This window comes from Xyrauchen texanus, chromosome 40 (assembly GCF_025860055.1).
Source record: "Xyrauchen texanus isolate HMW12.3.18 chromosome 40, RBS_HiC_50CHRs, whole genome shotgun sequence".
NCBI lineage: Eukaryota > Metazoa > Chordata > Actinopteri > Cypriniformes > Catostomidae > Xyrauchen > Xyrauchen texanus.
The window spans coordinates 31,026,573-31,053,746 of NC_068315.1; the positions used below are offsets into that span (position 1 = coordinate 31,026,573).

At 40.3% G+C, this 27,174-nt stretch overlaps 1 protein-coding gene across 4 annotated transcripts in view; it reads right to left on the minus strand.

The window, feature by feature from the left end:
- LOC127633752 (probable JmjC domain-containing histone demethylation protein 2C) overlaps positions 1-27,174 on the minus strand; it is a 280,588-nt gene that overhangs the window by 29,825 nt on the left and 223,589 nt on the right. For all 4 annotated transcript variants that reach the window (XM_052113033.1, XM_052113032.1, XM_052113031.1 and 1 more), the window contains 8 exons: positions 24,416-26,571; positions 15,649-15,850; positions 14,002-14,216; positions 13,282-13,434; positions 10,645-10,734; positions 10,377-10,504; positions 9,285-9,498; positions 5,405-5,604 (listed from right to left, as the gene is read on the minus strand). In XM_052113033.1, the coding sequence (XP_051968993.1) occupies positions 5,405-5,604; positions 9,285-9,498; positions 10,377-10,504; positions 10,645-10,734; positions 13,282-13,434; positions 14,002-14,216; positions 15,649-15,850; positions 24,416-26,571 (3,358 nt within the window). The remainder of the gene's footprint in view (positions 1-5,404; positions 5,605-9,284; positions 9,499-10,376; positions 10,505-10,644; positions 10,735-13,281; positions 13,435-14,001; positions 14,217-15,648; positions 15,851-24,415; positions 26,572-27,174) is intronic.

Below are 27,174 nucleotides of genomic sequence, written 5' to 3' on the forward strand. Positions count from 1 at the left end.
CATTTGGAAACCAGTGTTCTGATCCTGCCAATTTTGCACCAAATTCAACACATTTGATGCTGTTTTAATAATACAGACTCAAGGGGGCATGGGGAGCTCAGCGAGTACTGACGCTGACTACCACCCTTGGAGTCGCGAGTTCAAATCCAGTGCGTGCTGAGCGACGCCAGCCAGTTCTCCTAAGCAACCAAATTGACCCGGTTGCTAGGGAGGATAGAGTCACATGGGCTAACCTCCTCATGGTCACGATTAATAGTTCTCGCTCTCAATGGGGCACGTGGTACGTTGTGCATGGATCGCGGAAAGTAGCATGATCCTCCACATGCTGGGAGTCTCCGTGGTGTCATGCATAGTGAGCGGATTGACGGTTTCAGAAGCGGAGGAAACTGAGACGTGTCCTCCACCACCCAGACTGAGGTGAGTAACCACGCCACCATGAGGACCTAGTAAGTAGTGGGAATTGGGGAGAAAAAGGGGGATTCAAAATAAATAAATATATAGACTCAAAAGACCACTGGACCCCTCTGAACCCTCCTACTTTTCCTCACATTACAGTTGAAGAAGGAACTGTGACAAATGTCAAGCCCCGCAAGGCACCGGGTCCTGATGGAGTACAAGCCAAGGTACTAAAGGAATGTGCAGTTCAGCTAAAGGGTGAATTGGCACAACTGTTTCCACTACTCCTCAACTCCAGCTTTGTCCCACAGGCCTGGAAGGAAAACACCATCATTCCCCTCCCTAAAACATAACATGTCAAGGAGCCAAAAGACTACAGATCTGTGGCGCTGACATATGTTCTTTGCAAATGTATGGAGAGAGTGGTCAGCCAGAAGCTCTCCCGGGCAGTGGAGTTCAAGCTCGATCAACTACAGTTTGCATACAGGGCAAGTCGTGGTGTTGAGGACGCAAGTCTCACAAGGCACCTGGGCTTGCCACACTCCTACATCAGTATTTTATTTATGGATTTTCCTCTGCTTTTAACACAGTGAATACTAACACACAGTTAAAGCATCTGGAAGACATACAAGTACATCAAACCCTGATTTATGGATTAAAAGCTTTTTACAGGATCAACCACAACATGTGCTGGTAAATGGTTTTACAGTTTTTTACGATTGCTTACACACTAAAATGTAACTTTTCCCACAATTAGCAAAACCTTACACTCAAGGAGCAAAACACAAGGCTAGATTTGCACAACTGTAAGCACATTGTCAGCTTCACACTATTTGCAAAACATTACACACAGTTATTTGCAAAACACTAAACACACTTGTATACATCAGACACAGAAGTATATCATGATGTCACTTCCTTGCAATTCCAAAGCACTGACTGTCAAATTACCACACCTATGAGCCAATCTGTTAAACACAGCCATCAGGTGCACAAACACATGATTGCTAAATTGTAGACACACCAATCAGGTTTAAGCACTATAAAAATGCAGCAGGTAGGTTCACCTGCCTTCAACCAAAATGGAAGGAGTCAGAAGAAAAGTGAGGGTGAGAGGAGTACACAGAGGAGGAGAAGGAGGCAGAGGCCGAGGCAGAGGCCGAGGCCGAGGCCGAGCCAGAGCCAGAGGTTGAGGAAGACCTGAAGCATGAGGAGAACGTGCACAAAGAAGAGGACCAAACTTATCAAATGACATTCGTGCAACACTAGTGGACCATGTTGTGAACCACGGATTGACGCTGAGGGAGGCTGGACTGAGAGTTCAGCCAAATCTTAGCAGATATACAGTGGCATCTGTCATAAGGACTTTTCGACAGGAAAACAGGTAAAAGATCTGTCTACAGTTACAGTAATCAGCCGCTTATTTTATGCACCATATCAGCACTTGTGATACCTCTTCCTGTGACATTGTACAGTAAGTTACATGTATTATTCTCTACATAGGATTGAGGGTCGGGAACGTCAAGGAGGAAGGGGGCCCATATTCACGCAAGAACAAGAGAGAGCTATAATAAACATGGTTTTGGCCAATAATGCTATCAGGCTCAGAGAACTACAAGCCAACATTATCGGTGACCATGCCATTTTCAATAATGTCCATCAGGTCTCTCAGTCAACACTGGCACGCATCCTGAAGACATCAGGTTCAAATGAAACAACTTTATCGAGTGCCTTTTGAGCGGAATTCAGAAAGGGTCAAACGGCTGCGGCATGAGTATGTGGAGGTTTGTATTGTTCACTTTAGCACTGTGATGTTGCATACTGCACACATGACTTTTTTACAATGACTGTATACTAGACCTATCCTGAACTACACAATCTTGTCTTTCACTGTATTTCAGAGAGTTTTGCAAATGGATGCTGAGGAAATCCTGCATGAATTCATATATATTGATGAGGCAGGGTTCAACCTCACAAAAGCAAGAAGGAGAGGCAGAAATATCATTGGCCACAGGGCTATAATCAATGTCCCAGGGCAACGTGGGGGTAACATCACCCTTTGCGCTGCCATTTCACAGCATGGGGTTGTCCTCCATCATGCCAAAATGGGCCCTTACAACACACCTCACATTCTCGCATTTTTGGACCGACTGCACCACATCATCACAGCAGGTAATGAAATGCACCAGATGCAATACACGGTCATCTGGGACAATGTGTCATTCCACCGCTCCACTTTGGTCCAGAACTGGTTTCAACACCATTCACAGTTGACCGTACTATACCTTCCACCATACTCTCCGTTTCTAAACCCTATAGAAGAGTTTTTCTCTGCATGGCGGAGGAAGGTTTACGATCTCCAGGCTCAGGTACCCCTCATTCAGGCCATGGAGGACGCCTGTGACCAAGTCGACGCCGCAGCTGTGCAAGGATGGATTCGACATTCAAGACGGTTCTTCCCGTGTTGTCTTGCTAATGACGATATTGCTTGTGATGTTGATGAAATTCTCTGGCCAGATCCAGCTAGGCGAAGAGATAATGTATAGTATGTTTACTGTAGTATTGTGTACAATATTGTCAGTTTTTTCAGATTATTTTTTATGTTTGTTGTTGTTGTTATTTACTGTAATTGTAACCTGTACTGGATACAGTATTTTACGTTTGTCTGTTTGAGCTAATAGTGTTATGCACACTACTGTAGTAGCATGAAAACTGGGACATGTTTTGTTGTGATTCTCAATGTTGACTGATTTGGGTATATGGAGAGAAATAAATGATATTTTCCTCAGTCTGCAGCATTGGTCTTGTGTAGTATTTGTATAGTTGTACTTTCTGTGTACTTCATTTACAGTAAGTACTCTAATCACTGACAATTAGACTTGCTAAAAGTGTTTTAGGTTGGCAACAGCAGTGTGTAACTGGTTCAAAAAGATTGAAGTCATATGAAATGTGTGTGTTTCGTATGGTCACAAAATATTCTTTTGATGAAGTAGTGTATAGTTTTGACAAAAGTGTTCCATTTTGCAAATGATCTGAAGTGTTGTGCTACTTTGGTGTAGGGTTGTGCTAATTGTGTGTAGTGTTTTGACAAACCGGGCCGGTTTTCAAAATTGTGCTTAAACAATTGAAAAAAACTGTAAATCAGAGAACGTGATTTTAACCCTTGTGTGACCTACAGGAAATATTTGTCTTTTTCATATTTTTAAAAAAATATTTTTGATCCTTTTGTGTTAATTCCAAAACCATAAATTTTGCCAAAGGTGTGCATTTTTGGGGGAATTTTGAAATTTCAACCTCAGTTCCTATAATACATCTATAATATACTGTGTGCACAAAATAGTTACACTCAGGACCTTAAGGACAAAAATGTCCCCCATTGAAACCCAATAAATACTCTATAACAGTGCCATTAAAGCATAAAATCATGAATTCTATGATATTATGCTTTCATTCTGGATGAATTTAATAAATGATGCAGCTAAAATTGTGTGGATGTGTTGGTATGGATGTCAGAGTGTGCTTTACATGTGTGTATTGAGAAGCGTGTGTGTGTGTGTGTGTGTGAAAACAACAGTGGCATTAAGTCAACAAACTGGCATTTGAAGGGTTAAAATCCTGAAAAATAATGAATAATGAAAAAAAGTAGTTGTGATCAAGACTGAAGTCGGTGAAAGTGGAAAATAATATTAATATATAATATTATGGCAGTTTTTTGACTTGGACATTTTTGTCCTCTTAAGGACCTCTGACTTTTCTAAATTGACGTACAAGAGTTAAATTCTGGACTCCCCCAGGGCTGTGTCTTATCACCAATTCTCTTCTCCATTTACACCAATTAAATAACCTGCAACAGCAACAATCTGGCACTTATAAAATATGCAGACAATATGGCACTGGTGGGGTGTGTGAAGGTTAGTTAGACATTGGACAATTACTTCAGTTTTGTTAACTACCACACAGCCTGGACTGAGGAAAGCTTGTTGGAGATGAATGTCAGCAAAAAATGTATAGCTGATAATGCTCACCCACTTTTTAATCCAATCAAGATTAACGGTGGTGGTGGTTGAGCAGGTGAACTCATTTAAAATACCTTGGTACAGCGATTGACCACCATCTCACTTTTGTCAAGCATGCAGACAATGTTTTTAAGAAGCCTCAACAATGCCTAGGCCTTCTTCGAAAGCTGCAGAGTTTTAATATCTGCAAGGACATTTTAACAACTGTGTACAAATCACTCATTGAATATGTGCTCATCTTCAATATATCATCCTGGTTTAATAATTTTTCAGTTAAATGTGAAAACAGGCTTTCAAGGATTACAAACCAGGCAAGTAAGATAATAGGCACACAGCAAGTACTTCTTTCAGAATTGTACACACGGGCAGACCTTCCATTATTGGAATGGATCTTTCACACCCCCTCCAAGACTTTATTATTTATATTGCACTGTGTCCTTTGGGTTTTTAGTGTATGTAATGTATGTGTTTTTAAATGTAATTTATGTATAGTTTTACTGAACCTTTTAATAAAAAAATATTTTCTATCCCCGTGGGATAGACTATAAAGTTTTTTGAATTTGAAACGGTAACTCCAAAACTCCAGCCTAACAAAAAATACTTTTAAATGCCAATATAACACAATATTAAACATGAACAAATATCTTCCTATTCATATCGTACTCAAAAATGCATAAAACAAAACTTTTTCAGTTTCAACATTTGTTCACCCCATCCAGTCCCCTGCAAAGCATACTGGGAACTGTGAATCGCACAGTTTCATCAATGCTACAAAAAGTATTCATGTATTCCTAACTTAAATTGATTAAGTAAACTTCAGTTTTACAAATTGTATTGTATAGAATGTGATGAAATCAAGTTAGGACAAAATGTTCTAGAACTCTGTTGCTTTAGTTCAATTTAATTAAGTAAACTGAACAACCTGCAATGATCCTTTTTTAGTGTAGTTGTGTATTTTAGAGTGATTTGTAGGTGTTGGTTTACTCTCAGACCTGAGAGGCAGTGGAGTAGACAGGAGCGAATGCAATGCCCGCATCTGTGGAGCCCAGGCACAGTTTGCCTGCAGTTGTGGTGAGGAGGTCTCGGAGGGTGGAGCCCTGCTCCAGGGATGATGCTTTACTGTGCAGAGACTCTAAAGCTTCTGACTGCTCCTTCTCCTCCTTAATCTTCACTCCACCAGATTCTTTATTCTCTGCAGGAGAGAAGCACAGGTGTACAGCCGTTTAAACCTCAGGTATCCATTTCTTTCACATTGTTCAGCAGCATTCAAAACACATTTAAAGAAGCAGTTCACCCACGAACAGTAAATGTACATTTATACTTGTCTGCACAGCAGATTATATTAGTAGATGTAATTAACGAAAACAAACATTGAGTAAAAAGGGCCAAATTAGATTTTATGTTGTTTTAAAGCATCTTACAATATGATACGGTAGAATAGCAATTAAAAAAAAAAATATATAAAAAAAAATATGCAATGCAACTACACACAGTATTGATTATAAGTGTTATGAAAGCTTAAAGTGTTGCTTTAAATGAGGAATGAGACACCACAAATGTAGGCTTATCACAAAGTACAATTAAAGAGATAGTTCTCCCAAAAATAAAAATTCTCTCATCATTCTTCTGCTGAACACAAAGATTTCTAGAAGAATATCTAAGCACTGTAGGTCCATACAATGCAAGTGAATGGTGACCAGAACTCAGAAGACCAAAAAAGGACATAAAGGCAGCATAAAAGTTGAGGTTGAGAAACAGATATATTTTTAAGTCCTTTTTATTACTATACATCTCCACCTTTGACCAGTCCCAACCAGTAGGTGGCTGAATCTGAAAGTGTAGATTTACAATAAAAAACTATTTAAATATTTATCTGTTTCTCACCCACACCTATCATATCACTTCTGAAGACATGAATTTAACCACTGTTTTATGGATTACTTTTATGCAGCCTTTATGTCCTTTTTTGGACCAGCTGAGTTCTGGTAACCATTCACTTGTATTGTATGGACCCTCAGAGCTGAAATATTCTTCTAAAAATTTTCTTTTGTGTTCAGCAGAAGAAAGAAAGTCATACACATCAGCAGAGGCATGAAGATGAGTAAATGATCAGAATTTGCATTTTTGGGTGAACTATCCCTTAAAAGCACTCCTGCTAAATTAAGAAACTTCTGTGTTGCAATGGGCAACAAACTGAACGTGTGCCAAAGATCACAGGGCTGATGGTCTTTTAAGTGCAGTTCATTTGGAGAGAGCAGCCTGTTCGGCATGTGAGAGTGGCTGAAGAACTAGATACACATGTGGTTAGGTGAGCTCTTTAGACTGTGGGAGCATAGAATGAGAAGGCCTGTAATGTATACCACTAAATTTGAGGATTGTGGAATGTTGGCTACCTGCCAAGCACGTTCACGCTCGCAGAGAAAGGAAAAACACAGGGTCAGCTGGCAGACCCCCAGCCTCTGGCTGCCATTACTTTAACCATTCCTCAAGTCAGGGTTATAATAGTTCACATATTTTTTTTTTGTTGCTTTATTTCTATTTTATCATCAATTTGTCCTTTACATTTAGTTTAGTTTTTTTTAGTTTTCACTCTTAGTTTTGATTTAGATTTTTTCTAGTTAAAATTTATTTTTTCTGTATATTTATTTTTTATTTTAGGGTTGCTAAAGTTAAAGCGTTAACTAATAACATTTATCGTGTGGCACCTTTGAGGACAGGGACGAAATAATTTTTTTTGTTTAATAGTTTTGTGTTACCCTGCAATAGCTCTCAATTTCTTCACAATAGTTTGCATTCCTCGCAAAACTCCATAAATTTTGTGTTCCCTCGGAATAGTTTTTTAAAATGGTATTTTTTATAAAACCAAAACCAAAGTTATGTGAGAAAATGCAAAAAAACTATTTCAGAAAATAAATACCCTCACCCCTAAGGGGCTCCATAATTAATATACTGTATGTTTAACAATGATACATTTCTCTGGGCTGTCCACTGTATCATTATTTAGTGACTGTGGCAGGGTGGAAGGCGGTGCCGTGTCGTGATCCTACACACCCGGTCCCGTATTAGGCTAATTATGCCTCCGTGAGGGATAAAGGCTGACTGCAGAGGATCGTACGGGAGAGAGAGATCGTTTATGGACATGTCCGTCATGTGTGTGTTTGTGTCTTCTCTCTCCCGCACGATCCTCTGCAGTCAGCCTTATCCTCACGAGGCATAATTATCTAATACGGACCGTGTGTAGGATCACGACCCGCCCTCCGCCCTGCCACAGTGACACTTTCATGTATAATGAAGGCAGGTTTTAACGGTTTTAAATTTTATAACATACTATGTATAAAAACTTATAAACTTCTAAAACTACATTTAATTTAGAATTTTAAATATATATATATATATATATATATATATATATATATATATATATATATATATATATATATATATATATATACTGACCTAAAGGATTATTAGGAACACCATACTAATACTGTGTTTGACCCCCTTTAGCCTTCAGAACTGCCTTAATTCTACGTGGCATTGATTCAACAAGGTGCTGAAAGCATTCTTTAGAAATGTTGGCCCATATTGATAGGATAGCATCTTGCAGTTGATGGAGATTTGTGGGATGCACATCCAGGGCACGAAGCTCACGTTCCACCACATCCCAAAGATGCTCTATTGGGTTGAGATCTGGTGACTGTGGGGGCCATTTTAGTACAGTGAACTCATTGTCATGTTCAAGAAACCAATTTGAAATGATTCGAGCTTTGTGACATGGTGCATTATCCTGCTGGAAGTAGCCATCAGAGGATGGGTACATGGTGGCCATAAAGGGATGGACATGGTCAGAAACAATGCTCAGGTAGGCCGTGGCATTTAAACAATGCCCAATTGGCACTAAGGGGCCTAAAGTGTGCCAAGAAAACATCCCCCACACCATTACACCACCACCAGCAGCCTGCACAGTGGTAACAAGGCATGATGGATCCATGTTCTAATTCTGTTTACGCCAAATTCTGACTCTACCATCTGAATGTCTCAACAGAAATCGAGACTCATCAGACCAGGCAACATTTTTCCAGTCTTCAACTGTCCAATTTTGGTGAGCTCTTGCAAATTGTAGCCTCTTTTTCCTATTTGTAGTGGAGATGAGTGGTACCCGGTGGGGTCTTCTGCTGTTGTAGCCCATACGCCTCAAGGTTGTGCGTGTTGTGGCTTCACAAATGCTTTGCTGCATACCTCGATTGTAACGAGTGTTTATTTCAGGTAAAGTTGCTCTTCTATCAGCTTGAATCAGTCGGCCCATTCTCCTCTGACCTCTAGCATCAACAAGGCATTTTCGCCCACAGGACTGCCGCATACTGGATGTTTTTCCCTTTTCACACCATTCTTTGTAAACCCTAGAAATGGTTGTGCGTGAAAATCCCAGTAACTGAGCAGATTGTGAAATACTCAGACCGGCCCGTCTGGCGCCAACAACCATGCCACGCTCAAAATTGCTTAAATCACCTTTCTTTCCCATTCTGACATTCAGTTTGGAGTTCAGGAGATTGTCTTGACCAGGACCACACCCCTAAATGCATTGAAGCAACTGCCATGTGATTGGTTGATTAGATAATTGCATTAATGAGAAATTGAACAGGTGTTCCTAATAATCCTTTAGGTGAGTGTATATATATATATATATATTATTAGTTTAGCTAGTTTTGGGGTCATGAAAATGTAGTTGTGGAGTCATGAAAATGAATTTTGTTTACTTTTATGTTTTTCAACTGATGCTAATTTTTGTTTCATGAAAATGTTTTCTTTTATTTTTCATAAATAACTATAACACTGCCTGAGTTTGAACTGCTCAAGCACTCTCATACCCACCCTTTTTTTCCTCACGGGACTTCTGCTCAGCCAGATCTGCCAAGAAGTGCAACGGTGACTGGGACTCGGGCGGGGTGAACTTGCTGTCGGTGCTGCTGTCGCTGGCGGGACTGCTCCCTCCGTTGGCCTCCACCTTCAGAGAGGAGTTCTGCTGACCACTCTCAGGCTTACACAGAGAGATCTTGTTGCTGTGATTGAGCATGTTCTGTAAAACCTGTGAAAACACACAGAGAGAGAGAGAGAGAGAGAGAGAGAGAGAGAGAGAGAGAGAGAGAGAGAGAGAGAGAGCGAGAGAGTGTTAGAGACAGCTCAGCACTTTGAGGAGATGGACTAGAGCCAGTGGAACACACACATACAGGAACAAAAAAACATTCAGAGGTTTATGGAGCAGGATTGTGTTCAACATTCCAAAGCAGAACAGAATGTGAACATAGGTTGAGAGGGTGCCAGAGCTTGAGCTTATACAATGATAAATGGATATAGTGACATTGTCTTACTGTAAATAGGTGAAGTAAAATGGGTCTAAATAATCTCCTAACTTCAGGTGTAAGTAATTGTACACATATCTACTGAAGTAGCATATTGAAGGTGTTTGTTACTTTTCTCAAGGATTAGGTTAGGATGGAACAATCACAGTCACTTACATTTTCACAAAATTGTGGACAGTTTTCCATTTTCATGACAAATACAATCTACCGTCAGCCTTGTCAATGGATTATAAACATCTTCTGTTTTAAAATATTTTGGTGAATTGAGGCTAATTATTGGAATACCTCCAGTACAAACAAATCTCTTCCTGAGATTTGAATGATTTAGCTTTATGAGCCCAATAAGCACCACCTGGAGGACAACATTGTGTGACTTAAATGAAAATAAATTTGTTAGTTTGTTCAATATGCTGTACTGTTTTCTAGGGATTCCAATGGAAATTTAGTACAGAAAGACATTCAAATGTTTAGTCGGCTGTCTGTCTAGCCCTTGCAGCGTCAGTTTAATTCCTGAGAAATTAAATATGGCAACATACCTAACCTGACAAAGAAAACATGAAGTAGTTGAAACATTCACTGCCCAATGAGAGACACACATACACACCTGGGAGACACCATTGGTGGACGGCAGCTTGTTGAGGATTGTGTTCTGCTTCCCAGCACAAGAGCAGTGTGCTTTAATGGCGTACTTCTCCCTGAGCATGTGCATAGCATTCATTAAGTCTGTCAGAACTAAAACACACACAAAACAACAGTTATACGAAGCACTTCTCTGTGTTGTTTTTTTTTTTTTTTAAACTGCATCCCAAGTCATAACCAAAAGCAATCTGAAATCTGGCATCATGCTGGAGTGGAAGCGGCTCTTTCCATACCAGTTCCTGGAATTATCTGCGTTGCCATCAGGTGCTTGTGATCATGCGGCTGTCCCTTAACGCACTTCAACCAGGCATACAGCTCTTTGTCTGAGGAAAAATAAAAGGCACATTACTCACAGAGAGGGGTGGCGTTTAAATGCGACTGGCGCTGTTTCTGGCCTTTTTGTCCTGAAGAGGAAATGAGGTGTTTATACATCAAAGTAAATATGGAGCTCTGAGCCTTGTGGGAGAGTATACACAGGTGTGATTCAGCAGAAATAACACATCCAGAGTCTAAGTTTTTATTTAATGCCCTGAGGCAGAATACTGTAGGAGACAGGAAAAGAGGGACTTAAATGAGGAGGACAGAAGAGACAGAGCTAGGCTTCAAGCCCCAGAGACAGCTGAGCCAGACAACAACTGCAGCATGCACTCAAACACGAACAGACACACACACGCACGCACGCACGCACGCACACACACACACACACACACACACACACACACCTCAGGACATTAGACTCTCACCCCTCTGGAAAATGCAACTGCATAGCAGACTCTCAAATGATGGCCAGTGTTCCCACACCTTTTGATCAATACATTTCTGTGATTTTTCCATGACTCAGTCACTCGCGTTTACGGGGTACAAATAATTTTATAGCAATTGCACTTACAAAGAGTACTATCTAGCTAAATAAATATTTTAGAGCTGAGTATAACTAGAAAAAACATTCACAATAGAAATTTGCATGACTTTTCATGCATGGAAACACAATTTTCAAATTCCCTTTTATTTCCAATTTTTCTAAGACGTAGGAACTAGCAACACACCAGTGTATCTGTCAATAAAAGCAATTATCTGATTATTTTCTACCAAATTAAAAAGGGGCTAGAAAAATGCATCAGACAGTTAGCCTACTGTGCTGTGTGTGAAAGACAATGTCTCTGTTAAGAAATTGGTCTACAATAACAGCAGAGTTGAAAATTGTAGGCTTTACACTGCTGGAATTTCTCATGGAAGTACCATTAAAACTTTAAACAACTAATTTGCTTCCTCAACTTAAAGCTGCTTCAGCTAAAAAGGGACAAGCTTTATCATTCAGATTTCAGTTAATGTGAGTTAAGACCAATCAAATAATTAGAAAATTGAGGCTATTTAGAATTCAGTAAATGTCAGTTCATAAAGTGCTTGTTGTTTCAGTGTTGTGTGTATAACTGAGGCCATTTACTCTGAAACACTGAAGACATGTAGAAACAGAGAATACAGTTATCTCAATTTCCTAAACTTGTGTAATAGATTTTTTGTCATTTGAAACAAGGTACCATAAAAAGCAGAACCACCAAACTATGTCATTCTACTTAATCAGATATCGCACAAATTTTGTATCGTACCTTCCTAGTGGGAACCCTGCTTTTTATTTGCCACCCAGGAAATGATTTTTGTGGGCATTGTTAAATGGATAGTTCACCAAAAATTTTAATTATTTCATCATTTACTCATCATCATGCCATCCCAGATGTGTATGACTTTCTTTCGTGAGCAGAATGCAGACAAAGATATTTAGAAAAAAATCTCAGCTATGTAGGTCCTTAAAATGCAGATCCTTACAATGCAAGTGAATGGTGGTCAGACCTTTGTAGCTCAAAAAATCACATAAAGGAAACGTAAAAGTAATCCATATGATTCCAGTGGTTAAAGCCATATCTTCAAAAGCGATATAATAGGTGTGGGTGAGAAACAGATCAATATTTAAGTCCTTTTTTATCTCCACTTTAACTTTCACTCTCAGATGTGAATGAGAAACTAAACAGGCTCCACATGTTACTTTCAAATGTAAAAGTGAAAGAGGAGATTTAGCGTAAAACCAGAGCTTACATTTTTATACATTTTTCACCCACAGCTATTATATTCTGAAGATATAGATTTAACCACTGGAGTCTTATGGATTACTATTATATTTCCTTTGTGTGATTTTTGGAGCTACAAATGTCTGATCACCATTCATTTGCATTGAGAGGACCTACAGAGATGAAATGTTCTTCTAAAAAGAAAGTCATACACATCTGGGATGGCATGAGGTTGAGTAAATTATGAGAATTGTTTTTATTTTTGGGTGAACTATTCCTTTAACTTTTAGGAAGGTATATTTATTTTCTAACCATGTTAAATCACACAGTGTGGCACATGTTTACAGTATGTCAAATACTTAAACGGAACCAACTAATTAATCTGAACAAAGGCTGTAAATAATGATATAAAAGAATACAGTGAACATTGCAAAACCAAATTTTGTGGGTTTTGGAGATGTTAGAGTGTTCTTTGTTTATTTTTTATTAATTATTTTTTTTTATTAAAAACTACTACACATTAGCTCCACAACAACAATTGACTCTTCAGTGCATACAGATCTCAGATCATATAGAGGTCACTACAGTGTCTAGATAGAATATTTAGAAAAAATACCAAAAGTTAGAAAACTTAAACTGAGGAACTGACAACAGATAAATAAATATCTGGGGCACTTCTGTCTCTTTCAGGGGCATTTTTGCCAAGGGCCCTGTTTAATTTCTGACCCTGTTGTAGGTATGAAACAACAAGTAGAAGTGTACAAGCGCAGTCAGTGTTCAGAGGTGAATATGAAAATGACAACTGACCTTTGTAACTCTTCCTCTCCTTTGCCTTGTAACAGTCCAAACACACCACAAATCCACATTTTTGGCAGACCCAGTGAATGTTAAACAATGTGGCTTCACATGCATCGCAGCTCTCTCTCACGCCACGCACCGCTCTCTTCCAGGCGATTTTGGCTGCAGAGCAAAGCAAACAGGAGACGCATGAAATGGACATTCACAGAGCTCGCTCTTTTTCCCATTCTCGCTCTCTTTTCCTATATCAGACAGGCAGGCTGCACTGGTAACAAAATTGTAGGAGATCATCTATGATAAATTTTTTCAAAACTATAAAATAAATTTCCAAATCTGGAATATGATTAAGTGATCCACGTTAGAAGCCGCATTAGAAGCTGTTGTTGATATCGAAAAATAGTCGATATATCCTCAACTGTGACAGCACATTGGTTGTGTCAATTTGCTACATTAGGCTAATGAACATTATTACTTGGTAAAAGAATCATATAAAATGTAAAATTAGGAACTATCCGATGAATAAAAGAATAAACAAACCAAAATGTGGTTTTACCACATAAATATTATTGATGCATGTCCTTTCCTGGTTTATTGCTTTTGTAAACTATGCCAACAGTCTGGATGGGTGAAATATTAAATATTCTATCATCTAAGCGAATGTCTGTTTGAAGATAATTTGATGTAAATGGAAGGACTGTATAGTTTGTGTTCAGGATTTATCATACTAACCATCTTTCTTTATCCATGTAGCTGCTGTGTTCTCGGTCATAACCAGCTGGCAGAATTTGTCACCGATGTAGCCGAGGATATATTTCGAGGCATCTTGGTCCAGACTGTTTTCTTCAACTCTATCTGGAGCCCAGAGACTGAGAGCCTCTTCATCATACTGGTCAGGTGAGGAGAAGCCATCAATCCGGATTACTCCATTCTTACTGTAAGAGAGGCTGGAAAGAGAGTGTGCAATTAGAGTTCAATAAGTTTCTCTAAGAGCAATCCTGAGTTGTAACAACATCATGAGCAAGAGGGGAAAACTGTTGACACTAGAAATGGCACAGTACGATAAGTAAACACTAAGTAAATTCAGCGTTAAGACATCTGCCTGGTCCCACAGAGTGGCTAAGACGGGTCTGACGATTGTGATGATGATTTTAAATGGAAGAAAAAATCTTTTTCGATTTTGTAAGAAGCAGATTTCTTGCACTAAATAAAAACAACCACTGAGGTGCCTTGCAATGACAAATATTTTCATACTTGTCAAAAATGGCTCAAATCCATGTGCTGAGCCTGACCACAACATCTCGACATTCTCTTTTTGCTCACAGACGGGACCCAAAAACATTCTCTATTAAGTCCTAAGAATGCTCAGCATGGTTACTATAGTACATAAAAAAACATTAAATACATTACATTAAACAAAGGTACATTAAGCATTTTTATCAAGCAAATTCATTAAGTGCCATCCTTCCGCCAGAAGATATAGTCAAACAATATGTTAAAAATCTGTCTTGCAATGAGACTTTTTAATTAAAAACTATGGCTGCAGGTGAACATCTAATAACAGCTCTCAGAATTGTCATTACCTGTTAGTCAGACACTGAAATGACATGCTTCATTAAACATTTGGCTGCAGCTTTCAAGTGAAATGACCAGCGAGGGGCACCGAAACTGAGCAAAATGAGAATGTAATCAGAAAAGTGTTTTAAGGTGAATTTTAGATGGATATTCTAATAAGTAAAACATACTTCCGTAATCTAACACTTTACCCTAAACCTAACCAATAGTGTTCGAAAGGCTACATGAGAGTTTAAAAAAACAGGTATTCTTACCTTTAACCTTACCCTAACCGATCATGTTTTAAAATGAAAATTTGAAATGAAAAAAAACAAAAACAAATAAACATGCATTTACTGATGCAACCATGTCATTCTGCATCACTTCTATTTCACTTTCACTTTTGTGCGTTTTTAGCTGGACTCGACCTGCAGTCATCAAGTCCAAAGTCCAATGCTCTATCAGGTGAGCTACCAAGCAAGCTAATAATATAGGAATAAGTGTGTATGTGTAAGTGTTCAAATGTTTCATTTTTCAAATCATGCGTTAGTGTTTTAATATTATAACATTCTTATATAACATGACTTTATATAAAGTCATAATGAGCAATTGTACTCTTGACAATAAATAAAACGCACAGTTGTTTTAGCGCCTCTAGTGTTCATTTCACCAGTAAACCGCAGTGGAATATAGAAAGCGGTACGTAAAAGTCAAGTTTGCAAATATGTATATAGAGTAACGTTCATTCTATGAGACCAGGATGCATTTAGTATAATCAGTGCAATACAAACATGACATGTGGCACTGTACTTCATTCACACTTACCGGCGGAAGTGGTAGAAGCGGCAGAAGACGGGTGAGTGGGCAGGCTCCTCTCCTTTCTTGGTACGGATGGAGCGGCACTCCCTGCACTTCTGCAGGTTGGGACCAATCTCTGAGCATGAATCGTCTTGCAGGAAGGACTCACCTGTCTGCTTGAGCTTCTTCACCTTTCTCCAGTCCTTCAGCACTGAACGGGGAATGCCATCTAAAAACACATGATTGCATGCCACAGATACTTTAAAATACTTTATTCATTAATAATGTATTGCAAAGGAATTCTGCATTTATTAAGCACTAGGCAGTTAGCAAATTAATAATTGAAATAAAAGGAACAAGGTCATCAGTACATTTTGGACACCATTTGTTAATTTGCTAAAAAGGTGCAGTTATCGGCCTATGATGATAATATCAAAATGCGCAAATATTAAAAAAAGCTGATTAAACAGCCACGCCAATCACTAGTATCTACACAACACTGTCAAAATATTTACTAAAAAAGAGATACATGTTTTACTTTTCTTTTAAAATATTAGCAAATCAAGCTCACAAGTTTCCGGCACGGCGATCCACTGAAGGAGACAGGGCCCGATGAATTTCTGAAAATTTCTGAGATCATCCAATAAAGATATTGTGTTACTCGAGGTGAACAGTAAGGGAAGGCTTTCTTGGAAGAACCACAGCATTTTATTTTTCCCAGACTTTGCAAAGTCGACAAAAGAGAAACATGATTGATTCAAGGAATGCAAGAAGCTTTTACATCAATGGAAGGTCGCTTTTGCACTGATATTGCCGGAGAAATTGAGAATAGATGGTAAGGATGGCCACAAAACATTCACATGTCTACAGCAAGTGATGTCCTTCATAAAGTCAGTCAGAGTAAGTCATCTTGTGGTACTCACGTGCAGCTGAGTGGACCAGCTCACTGAACATTTGCTTGACTTTTGAAGAGTGCTCTTTTTGTGCCGTTTTCTTTTTTTTTTCGTAGAGCAACATACCGTCAGGATGCTTTTGTGGATGAATCTACATGCACCTATCCACCTATCGGCTGGAGTTTATTTTTGGAGTATTTCTGACTAAGATATTGAAGTTATTTGCTTGTACTCATGTTGCAGCTGAGTGGACCAGCTCACTGAACATTAGCTTTACTGTCTGAAGAATCTACGTGCTCTCTTTGTACTGGTTCCACCTAGCGGCTGGAGTTTATTTAGTAGAATAACACACCTTCAGGACAGTTTTCTGGATGAACCTATTGGCTGAATTTTGTTTTACAGATTATATTTTGCTGTGTAATTCTGTCTCACAAAATTTTTATAGAAACACCAGAATTGAGCAATCCGATGGGAAGATTGTAGCTGGGGCTCTCGTAGGAGTGCATGGACTGTTTGACTTTGGATGGATGGACAGCAGCTGGCACTGTCGTGCGCAGGGTTAATGCGCATGTTTTTTTTGTTTTGTTTTTCTGTTCAAGGGAATGTTCAGGATTTGATTGTTGCGCCAATGTTGGAATGTGGTCTTTACAATCCTGTTTTTGACACAATCTATTTTTTCTTATATGTCAAAATGTAAAATGTTAATATGAGTGGATTGTCGCTCTCCACGTGGAATGTGAATTGGTTGGGGCACCCCATAAAAAGAAGGAAGGTTATTTCTCTTCTTAAGTGTAAGAAATATGATTTGGTGTTTCTTCAATAAATGCACCTTTCCCCGCAGGAAGCTGAAAAATTTGGAAAGATATGGGGTGGACATTTATTTTATAGTGCTAGCTCGAGTAAGAGCAGGGGTGTCATTACACTGATAAGTAAACATCCACAACTCAAATGTCTCAAACAGAGTAAAGATAAATTAGGAAGAATCATTTTAGTGCAATATTTATGCACCTAACATTGATGATCAGGGCATTTTTATAGATCTTAAAGGGATGCTGCAAGCCGCTGGCACCCCTCATGATATAACATTGGGAGGATTTATTCTTTTGATGGACTCAGTCCTTGATCATAATGAAGCAAATGTGTGCAAGCCCCATAGAGCAACAGTGACGCTTCACAGAATGTGTAAAAAAAACTTGGTCTTACAGATATTTGGAGACTTTTGAACCCATCTGTTAGGGACTATAAATTGTTTTCGTCAGTCCATTAGATTTAATCTGAATAGATTTTTTTATATCTAAGTCCCGCATTTAATCTGTTGATTGCTCAATTGGAAACATTTTAGTCTCAGATCACACCCTGGTGTCCTCAGTATCCTCTGTGGGCATGGCTTTGGAGGCTCTTAGGGGCCGGATCATACAGTATGCCTCATTCACCAAAGAATCCAAAGCACAAGAACTTGTGGAATTGGAAAGGAATATTAAAAGTGTCACGGAGAGCTGACGTGCCAAATGTCATCTAATAGCTTCAGAGAATTTACCAGATTGAAATACAGTTATAATACTATTTTGTCACGGAAGGTGGAGTTTTGGATATTCAGGGCAAGACAGTCATACTTTGAGTCGGGGGGACAAAGCAGGGAAGCTTCCGGCTAGATATATAAAACAGAGAGAGTCTTTTTCTATCATTCCATCAGTGAAATCTGCTGGTGGTGAAATATTTACCTCGGCCATTGATATTAAAAATGCTTTTAAAGAATTCTATCTTGATCTCAATAGTTCCACGTCTTCGTCTACTGATGAAGCTATTAGAAACTTTGTGGAACCATTAGAACTAGAATTATTTGATTCTGAGATAAACTTGGAGGAGCTTGGTGAGTTAATTAAGGCCCTGCCTACAGGCAAGGCTCCGGGACCTGATAGCATTGCCACTGAATTTTTAAGATTTATGCTACAGAACTGGCTACACTTTTGCTAGAAGTTTATACAGAATCATTAAAGAATGGAATGCTTCCGCCAATCATGACACAAACCCGGATCAGTCTGATTCTTAAAAAGTACAAGGATCCAAGCCAGGGTTAGTGTTACTGTCCAATTTCCCTAATCCAGCTAGACATTAAAATATTGTCAAACATTTTGGCTAACAGATTAAGTTATGATAACTCTTAAACATATAGATCAGGTGGGGTTTATTCAGGGCCGTAGCTCATCTGATAACATTAGGCACATAAGCATTTGCTTTATGCGGATGATATTTTATTATTCATCTCCGACCCTACTATATCATGCCTTGCCTCATCAGAATTATTAATTCCATTTCTAAAGTCTCAGGATACAGAGATAATTGGTCTAAATCTGAAGCTTTGTCACTGACAGCGTACTGCCCAGTAAAGGCTTTTCAGCCAGGTGCCTTTCAGTGGTCCAAACAGGGCTTTAGGTATTTAGGTATTTTATTCCCAGCAAATTTGTGTGATTTAGTAAAATTTTGACCATTTAATAAAAAGGTGTTCAAACGATGTGGGCAGTTGGGCTTTATTACATTTATCTATGATTTGGAAGGTTAATGTTATTAAAATGAATTGTAATCCAAAACTACCAGCAACAATCTCTCCCTATAGATGTCCCCCTCTCTTAAATCAAGCAATTTGATAGCATAGTGAAGTCCTTCATTTAGAATGGAATGGCTTATAGCTTTTAAGAGATTATGGGAGAAAGATTTAAACTTGATACTGGAGGAGGGAGTGTGGACTAGGATTCTAAAAAAACATCAAGTCTGCATCTAGAGATGCAAGGGTGCGCCTTATGCAATTCAAGATTTTTCATCGATTCTATTGGACCCCCTCTAGATTGTATAGGCTTGGTTTTAAAAGACACTCCCACCTGCTGGAAGTGTTTTATGTGTGACATATTTAGCACTCTGATTTAATTTAGCCCCAGACTCTGTATTTAAGGTGATGGGGTGGTCATTATTACGGGGGATAAATACATAAAACATTGGGTCCTATCCAGTGTTATGATTGGTAGACAGATCACTCTGAGGAGATGGAAGTCAGCTGGTGCACCCTATTTTTGGGAGTGGTGCACGGAAATGGGCAGGGTGGCAGCACTTGAGGAGATGTCAGATAGAAGTCTAGGTAACCTGGAGGTGTTTAATATGAAGTAGGGCAGCTACCTGACCTTTTTGGAAGGTTCTCGGCGAGGGCCAGTGGAGAGGGATTTATAGTTTAAATGTGTGTGATTATTATTATATATATATATATATATATATATATATATATATATATATATATATATATATATATATATTTATATACACTGACCTAAAGGATTATTAGGAACACCATACTAATACTGTGTTTGACCCCTTTCGCCTTCAGAACTGCCTTAATTCTACGTGGCATTGATTCAACAAGGTGCTGAAAGCATTCTTTAGAAATGTTGGCCCATATTGATAGGATAGCATCTTGCAGTTGATGGAGATTTGTGGGATGCACATCCAGGGCACGAAGCTCCTGTTCCACCACATCCCAAAGATGCTCTATTGGGTTGAGATCTGGTGACTGTGGGGGCCATTTTAGTACAGTGAACTCATTGTCATGTTCAAGAAACCAATTTGAAATGATTCGAGCTTTGTGACATGGTGCATTATCCTGCTGGAAGTAGCCATCAGAGGATGGGTACATGGTGGCCATAAAGGGATGGACATGGTCAGAAACAATGCTCAGGTAGGCTGTGGCATTTAAACGATGCCCAATTGGCACTATGGGGCCTAAAGTGTGCCAAGAAAACATCCCCCACACCATTACACCACCACCACCAGCCTGCACAGTGGTAACAAGGCATGATGGATCCATGTTCTCATTCTGTTTAAACCCAAATTCTGACTCTACCATCTGAATGTCTCAACAGGAATCGAGACTCATCAGACCAGGCAACATTTTTCCAGTCTTCAACTGTCCAATTTTGGTGAGCTCTTGCAAATTGTAGCCTCTTTTTCCTATTTGTAGTGGAGATGAGTGGTACCCGGTGGGGTCTTCTGCTGTTGTAGCCCATCCGCCTCAAGGTTGTGCGTGTTGTGGCTTCACAAATGCTTTGCTGCATACCTCGGTTGTAACGAGTGGTTATTTCAGGCAAAGTTGCTCTTCTATCAGCTTGAATCAGTCGGCCCATTCTCCTCTGACCTCTAGCATCAACAAGGCATTTTCGCCCACAGGACTGCCGCATACTGGCTGTTTTTCCCTTTTCACACCATTCTTTGTAAACCCTAGAAATGGTTGTGCGTGAAAATCCCAGTAACTGAGCAGATTGTGAAATACTCTGACCGGCCCGTCTGGCGCCAACAACCATGCCACGCTCAAAATTGCTTAAATCACCTTTCTTTCCCATACTGACATTCAGTTTGGAGTTCAGGAGATTGTCTTGACTAGGACCACACCCCTAAATGCATTGAAGCAACTGCCATGTGATTGGTTGATTAGATAATTGCATTAATGAGAAATTGAACAGGCTTTCCTAATAATCCTTTAGGTGAATGTATATATATATATATATATATATATATATATATATATATATATATATATACAGTCAGGTCCATAAATATTGGGACATCGACACAATTCTAATCTTTTTGGCTATATACACCACCACAATGGATTTGAACGAAACGAACAAGATGTGCTTTAACTGCAGACTTTCAGCTTTAATTTGAGGGTATTTACATCCAAATCAGGTGAACGGTGTAGGACTTACAACAGTTTGTATATGTGCCTCCCACTATTTAAGGGACCAAAAGTAATTGGACAGATTAACAATCATAAATCAAACTTTCACTTTTTAATACTTGGTTGCAAATCCTATACAGTCAATTACAGCTTGAAGTCTGGAACGCATAGACATCACCAGACACTGGGTTTCATCCCTGGTGATGCCCTGCCAGGCCTCTACTGCAACTGTCTTCAGCTCCTGCTTGTTCTTGGGGCATTTTCCCATCAGTTTTGTCTTCAGCAAGTGAAATACATGCTCAATCGGATTCAGGTCAGGTGATTGACTTGGCCATTGCATAACATTCCACTTCTTTCCCTTAAAAAACTCTTTGGTTGCTTTCGCAGTATGCGTCGGGTCATTGTCCATCTGTACTGTGAAGCGCCCTCCAATGAGTTCTGAAGCATTTGGCTGAATATGAGCAGATAATATTGCCCGAAACACTTCAGAATTCATCCTGCTGCTTTTGTCAGCAGTCACATCATCAATAAATACAAGAGAACCAGTTCCATTGGCAGCCATACATGCCCACGCCATAACACTACCACCACCATGCTTCACTGATGAGGTGGTATGCTTTGGATCATGAGCAGTTCCTTTCCTTCTACATACTCTTCTCTTCCCATCACTCTGGTACAAGTTGATCTTTGTCTCATCTGTCCATAGGATGTTGTTCCAGAACTGTGAAGGCTTTTTTAGATGTTGTTTGGCAAACTCTAATCTGGCCTTCCTGTTTTTGAGGCTCACCAATGGTTTACATCTTGTGGTGAACCCTTTGTATTCACTCTGGTGAAGTCTTCTCTTGATTGTTGACTTTGACACACATACACCTACCTCCTGGAGAGTGTTCTTGATCTGGCCAACTGTTGTGAAGGGTATTTTCTTCACCAGGGTCATCCACCACAGTTTTTTTCCGTGGTCTTCCGGGTCTTGCGTTCTTTCTTTTTAAGAATGTTCCAAACAGTTGATTTGGCCACACCTAATAGTTTGGCTATCTCTCTGATGGGTTTGTTTTGATTTTTCAGCCTAATGATGGCTTGCTTCACTGATAGTGACAGCTCTTTGGATCTCATATTGAGAGTTGACAGCAACAGATTCCAAATGCAAATAGCACACTTGAAATGAACTCTGGACCTTTTATCTGCTCCTTGTAAAAGGGATAATGAGGGAATAACACACACCTGGCCATGGAACAGCTGAGCAGCCAATTGTCCCATTACTTTTGGTCCCTAAAAAAGTGGGAGGCACATATACAAACTGTTGTAAGTCCTACACCGTTCACCTGATTTGGATGTAAATACCCTCAAATTAAAGCTGAAAGTCTGCAGTTAAAGCACATCTTGTTCGTTTCATTTCAAATACATTGTGGTGGTGTATAGAGCCAAAAAGATTAGAAATGTGTCGTTGTCCCAATATTTATGGCCCTGACTGTGTATATATATATATATATATATATATAATCACACACTTTTTTTTTTGTGTGTATATAATTTGGCTTTGACCACAGGGATGCATGTTGGGGTTCAGGGTGGGGTTGGGGATTGGGAGGGAGAAGGGGAATCATGGGGATTAAAAGTTGATTCTGTGCATATATGTTTTTCTTTTCAGCTTTATTTGTTAGAATCAATAAAAAAATGTTAATTGGAAAATACTGGCGAATGGAAAGCTGGAGACCAAGAGAGATGTATGCAGGGGTTGAAGAAACGTTCATGTTGAAATCACAACAAAGCACTATAATTATGAAACCTGGCAATTATGCCCTTTTGTTACTGTTATAGTGACCGTATGATTTCAAATGGTTATACAATTACATAGAGGCTCCATTTTGCTAAATAGCACTCATCAGAAACTATTAAAACTTTGGATTTTTTAAGCACCCTTGTGAGATGTCTTCCACATAAATTTGAGCATCTAGGAACCTTTTTGCACAGATGGCATCCAGATGTTCACGAACACAACTCCCTCTCTTTCTCAGTGAACCTTCCAATAACCCCAAAGTTAAAGTCAACACGAAACATCATTCACAATCTATTTTTCTTACATAATGTGGAAAATTTCAATGAACATTCAATGAGGAAAAATATGTATGGCAGGACTTGCTTTCATCCATTGGGAACAGACTGGATCATGAAAAGTGAGTCAGACATAATGCGAGTTGAGTTGCAGTGGATTGTGAAAGACCACTCCCCTTCTGTAACACATTCAGCACCCACATTTAAGGACACTTATTGACAGGCTGAAGTTCACCCTCAAGAGTATCTTAATCGTATTACTTTTTACCTATTACTTTTTCCAAAATCTATTGTTATTTGCTATTATTGCACAAACCTTAAAGATTAACTGGCATTATAATGCTGTAAGCGATTTAATCTGTTCAGGAACTTTCACCAGACTTGACGTTAAATTAGCCAAGCCCCCTCTTTCAAAACCCTACACAAAGTCACGCACACACACACACACACACACACACACACACACACACACACACACACAAACAAATGCACTAGAGATCATTGTGTTTGTTGGAGCAGATGGAGGACGAAGCATACCCCAGAGCATTTTGCCATCTGATCCTGTGCATTTTGTGGGAGATGAACACCATACTGGCACTTATAAAAGCATCTATGTGCTACCCCGTGAACAAGCTAAATTATTGACAGGCAGAAAGTTTTCTGATTGGCTAAACAAATGATCTGACTGCAGCCCACAGACATCTTTTCCCCTGTTGCTTACCCAGCCTAGGGCTGTGATATTTCATGGCCCTAATGTCAATGATATCTGACTGGTAACAGGAGTTTTCGGCATGTAATTTAATAAAAATCACTTACAGCACCTTTAAGTACTGGCAAGATGTTTAAAAAAGGCTGCATTTCCAAAATTACTAGAACTCCACAAGGAATGTTGTTTCAGAGGTCTAGCAAATTTTCAATAACATTGCAATGCATCGATGTATCATTAAAAATTAGACCAGGAATGTGTATTAATAAGTTAAATAGGGTCCATTTTGAGTTTATTTGAGCTTTTTCCAATATCATGTGTTTCAAAGATTCCCATTAATGTGAATGAACCTTCTGTATTTAGAGCCTTGTGAAATTCTAAATATGCATGTTCAAATTCTAAGGTAGATCATGGTGCACTTACTGGGACTGGCCAGCTTAAGTTTAGTTTTTTCCTTGGCACTCCGGAAAATACCATTTGGCTTCACATCATCCTCATCCTTCTCATTGTCTCCCTTCCGTTTCTGCATGTCATTTTGCTTCTTTTTGTATGTGGGCTTGGGTTGCCGTTTAGTCCTTTGTTCTAGTTTGCTCTCACTAGAGTCCGAGTCATCACCACTCTCAGAGCCCGATTCGTAGTGACGCTTGGGGCCACGGCGTGTCTTTCTGTCCTCCTGTGACAGCTTGTCCTCTTGTGCTTTGTTCTCCTCGCACATGTCCACATCACTAGATGCAGGGGCGATCAGGCTGACGGTGCATGGCTTAATTAGCTCAGAAATGGCATTTGCGCCTTTTTCAGGCTTGTTTGTATTTCTGTCCTCCTCTGAGTGTCGCGTGAGCCAGGCTTTCTTGAGCTTGTGGTAGTTAGGCTGGCACACCTGTGCTGGCTGTCCATTAGACAACGGGCTGGCTTTGCTGGCAGGGTTGCTGGGCGTGATGTTGTCCTGGGCAATGGTGGGCGAGTCCTGAGAAGATCTGACACTACCACTCTCACTCTCCGAGGCGCTGCTGGAGCCTTGCGACTGTGCCGCAGCAAGAGCTGCTTTGGCCTTCTTCAGATGGACAAAGTTTCTTGAGTAGGCTTGCGTGGTGCCAGCAGAGCTGGCCGGAGGCAGCGCACTGGGCGAGGTGGTTCTCGAGCTACCCTCCTGTGACTCAACAACAGTTGGAGTCTGGCTTCTGGAAGCAGAGCTCTCCAGCTTACTACTACTGCTGGTGCCAGAGACGGAGTACGCAAGTTTTGTTCCACCTTGGCTCTGCATACTAAACGTGCCACTGATAGCAGCAGTGTTGTCATTAGTCCTAGCACTGCACACAGAATTTGTCACAGCCACCACTGTGTAGGGAATGCTACCTTGCGGCACTCTAAGAAAATCTTTCTTGTACTGATCACCAGGACCCTCCAAATTTGTGTTTGGTAGGATCATTCTACCAGATTCCCTGCAATCCTTCACCTTCAAGCATTCTGTCTGAGTCCATCCAGCAAACAATCTGCCACTGTGAGGCTCCTTAGAGGTCATCTTGGGACCTGGCAAACCATCGTATTTGCAAGTAGAAGGGCGGACAATAACAGATGCCATGGCTGCCTGTTGCTTCCCTTGGCTATTCTCAGAATGCCATGACATTTTATTGTGGCTCTTTGCTTCACCACCGGCTCGCCAGGGTTCGGCCGAGCCCAGCTCGGCTCTGCCCTTCTCATCCCTGAGCTCTGGGATCAGGGTGGGCGGCTTTTGCTGCTCGGAAACCTTCCCTGCCGAGCTAACAGGCTGGATGGGGGTAAGCGTGGGTGGGGAGAGGCGACCGTAGACTCCCTCCTTATGGTCAAGAGCCTGCTGGGTGGGCGGGTGAAAAATGGGTGCTTTACGCAGGGCTGGCATGCCCTTGGGCTGACCGGAGGGAGAGATGGCAGGGCTGCAGTGGTCACTGACCATCACCACTGAGGTACTAAGCGAGTGCATGGGCGCTTGGTGACTGAGTTGCTCTGTGATTTTGCCTACCAGTCCCTCTCCTTCTGGCTGGTTCTTTATGAGAGGAGGAGGCTTGGACAAGGATTTGGTGAGACTGGAACTGCATGAGCCTAAAGACAAGGGACTGGAGACTGCAGGCGCCTTGTCGAAGTAGGAATTGGGATCTTTGGATGGGTAGAGTCGAGGCGGCTCATTCACGACACTATTAGACAGTGTGGTGAAGTAGTTGGTTTGGGGGAGGGACTTAGACACTGAGTGTTTGTACTTGTACAGATCAGCTACAGAGTGCTCCACCTCTTTCTCATGGCTTTTTAGCTGGGAGGTAATGTGAGAGTAGTGCTCACGGTCGGACTCTCCGGTGCGGATCTTGGCGGTATAGGGGGCCACCTCGATACTCTCTAGAAGGATGCGCCGGTTCTCTTCCTTGTATTTGCTGGTGCGGTCAGGCCCCTCCTGAGGCACACGCAGTGGTTGCTGCTTGTTGTGGGGGGATTCCATGTAGAGACGGTGCAGCTCTTTGCTGGTGGGCGTCCGGCTGCGATCTGGCTCTTGCTTCAGGTGGGCAGGGGCCAGGCCACGCATTGGATCCCCAAACACATTCTTCTCCCGTTCTCTAAGGAAACAGTAACCATAGTTAAAAGATGAGTTAATTGTTAACTCAATCAAATAAAGGCAATACAAATTAAAAAATGCATCAGCTTTCTTAGACAACGGCCCCCTCATACTATATTGTTAAAACTTGACAATACAGTTTTATTTGTTATAATTATCTAACTACACAAGTACCATAAACTAATAATGAGCACTAACTTTACAGCACAAACTAATTTTGGTTAATGTCAGTGTTTCGCCACATATTTTTTCCAGCAGTGGTGCTGTTACACCGGACACATATTTACATGGTGGTGGTGGCGTAGTGGTCTAATGCACATAACTGGTAATCTGGTAATCAGAAAGTCGCTGGTTCGATCCCCACAGCCACCACCATTGTGTCCTTGAGCAAGGCACTTAACTCCAGGTTGCTCCGGGGGGATTGTCCCTGTAATAAGGGTTCTGTAAGTCGCTTTGGATAAAAAATATCTGCCAAATGCATAAATGTAAATGTAAATTCATGTTTGCCTTGTCGTGTGTGTTTAATGTTGACAGTTAAAGGACTCTGGGGGTAAAATTTACAAAATCTCACCTTTCTCAATTCTTACCCTAGTTTTATTTACAG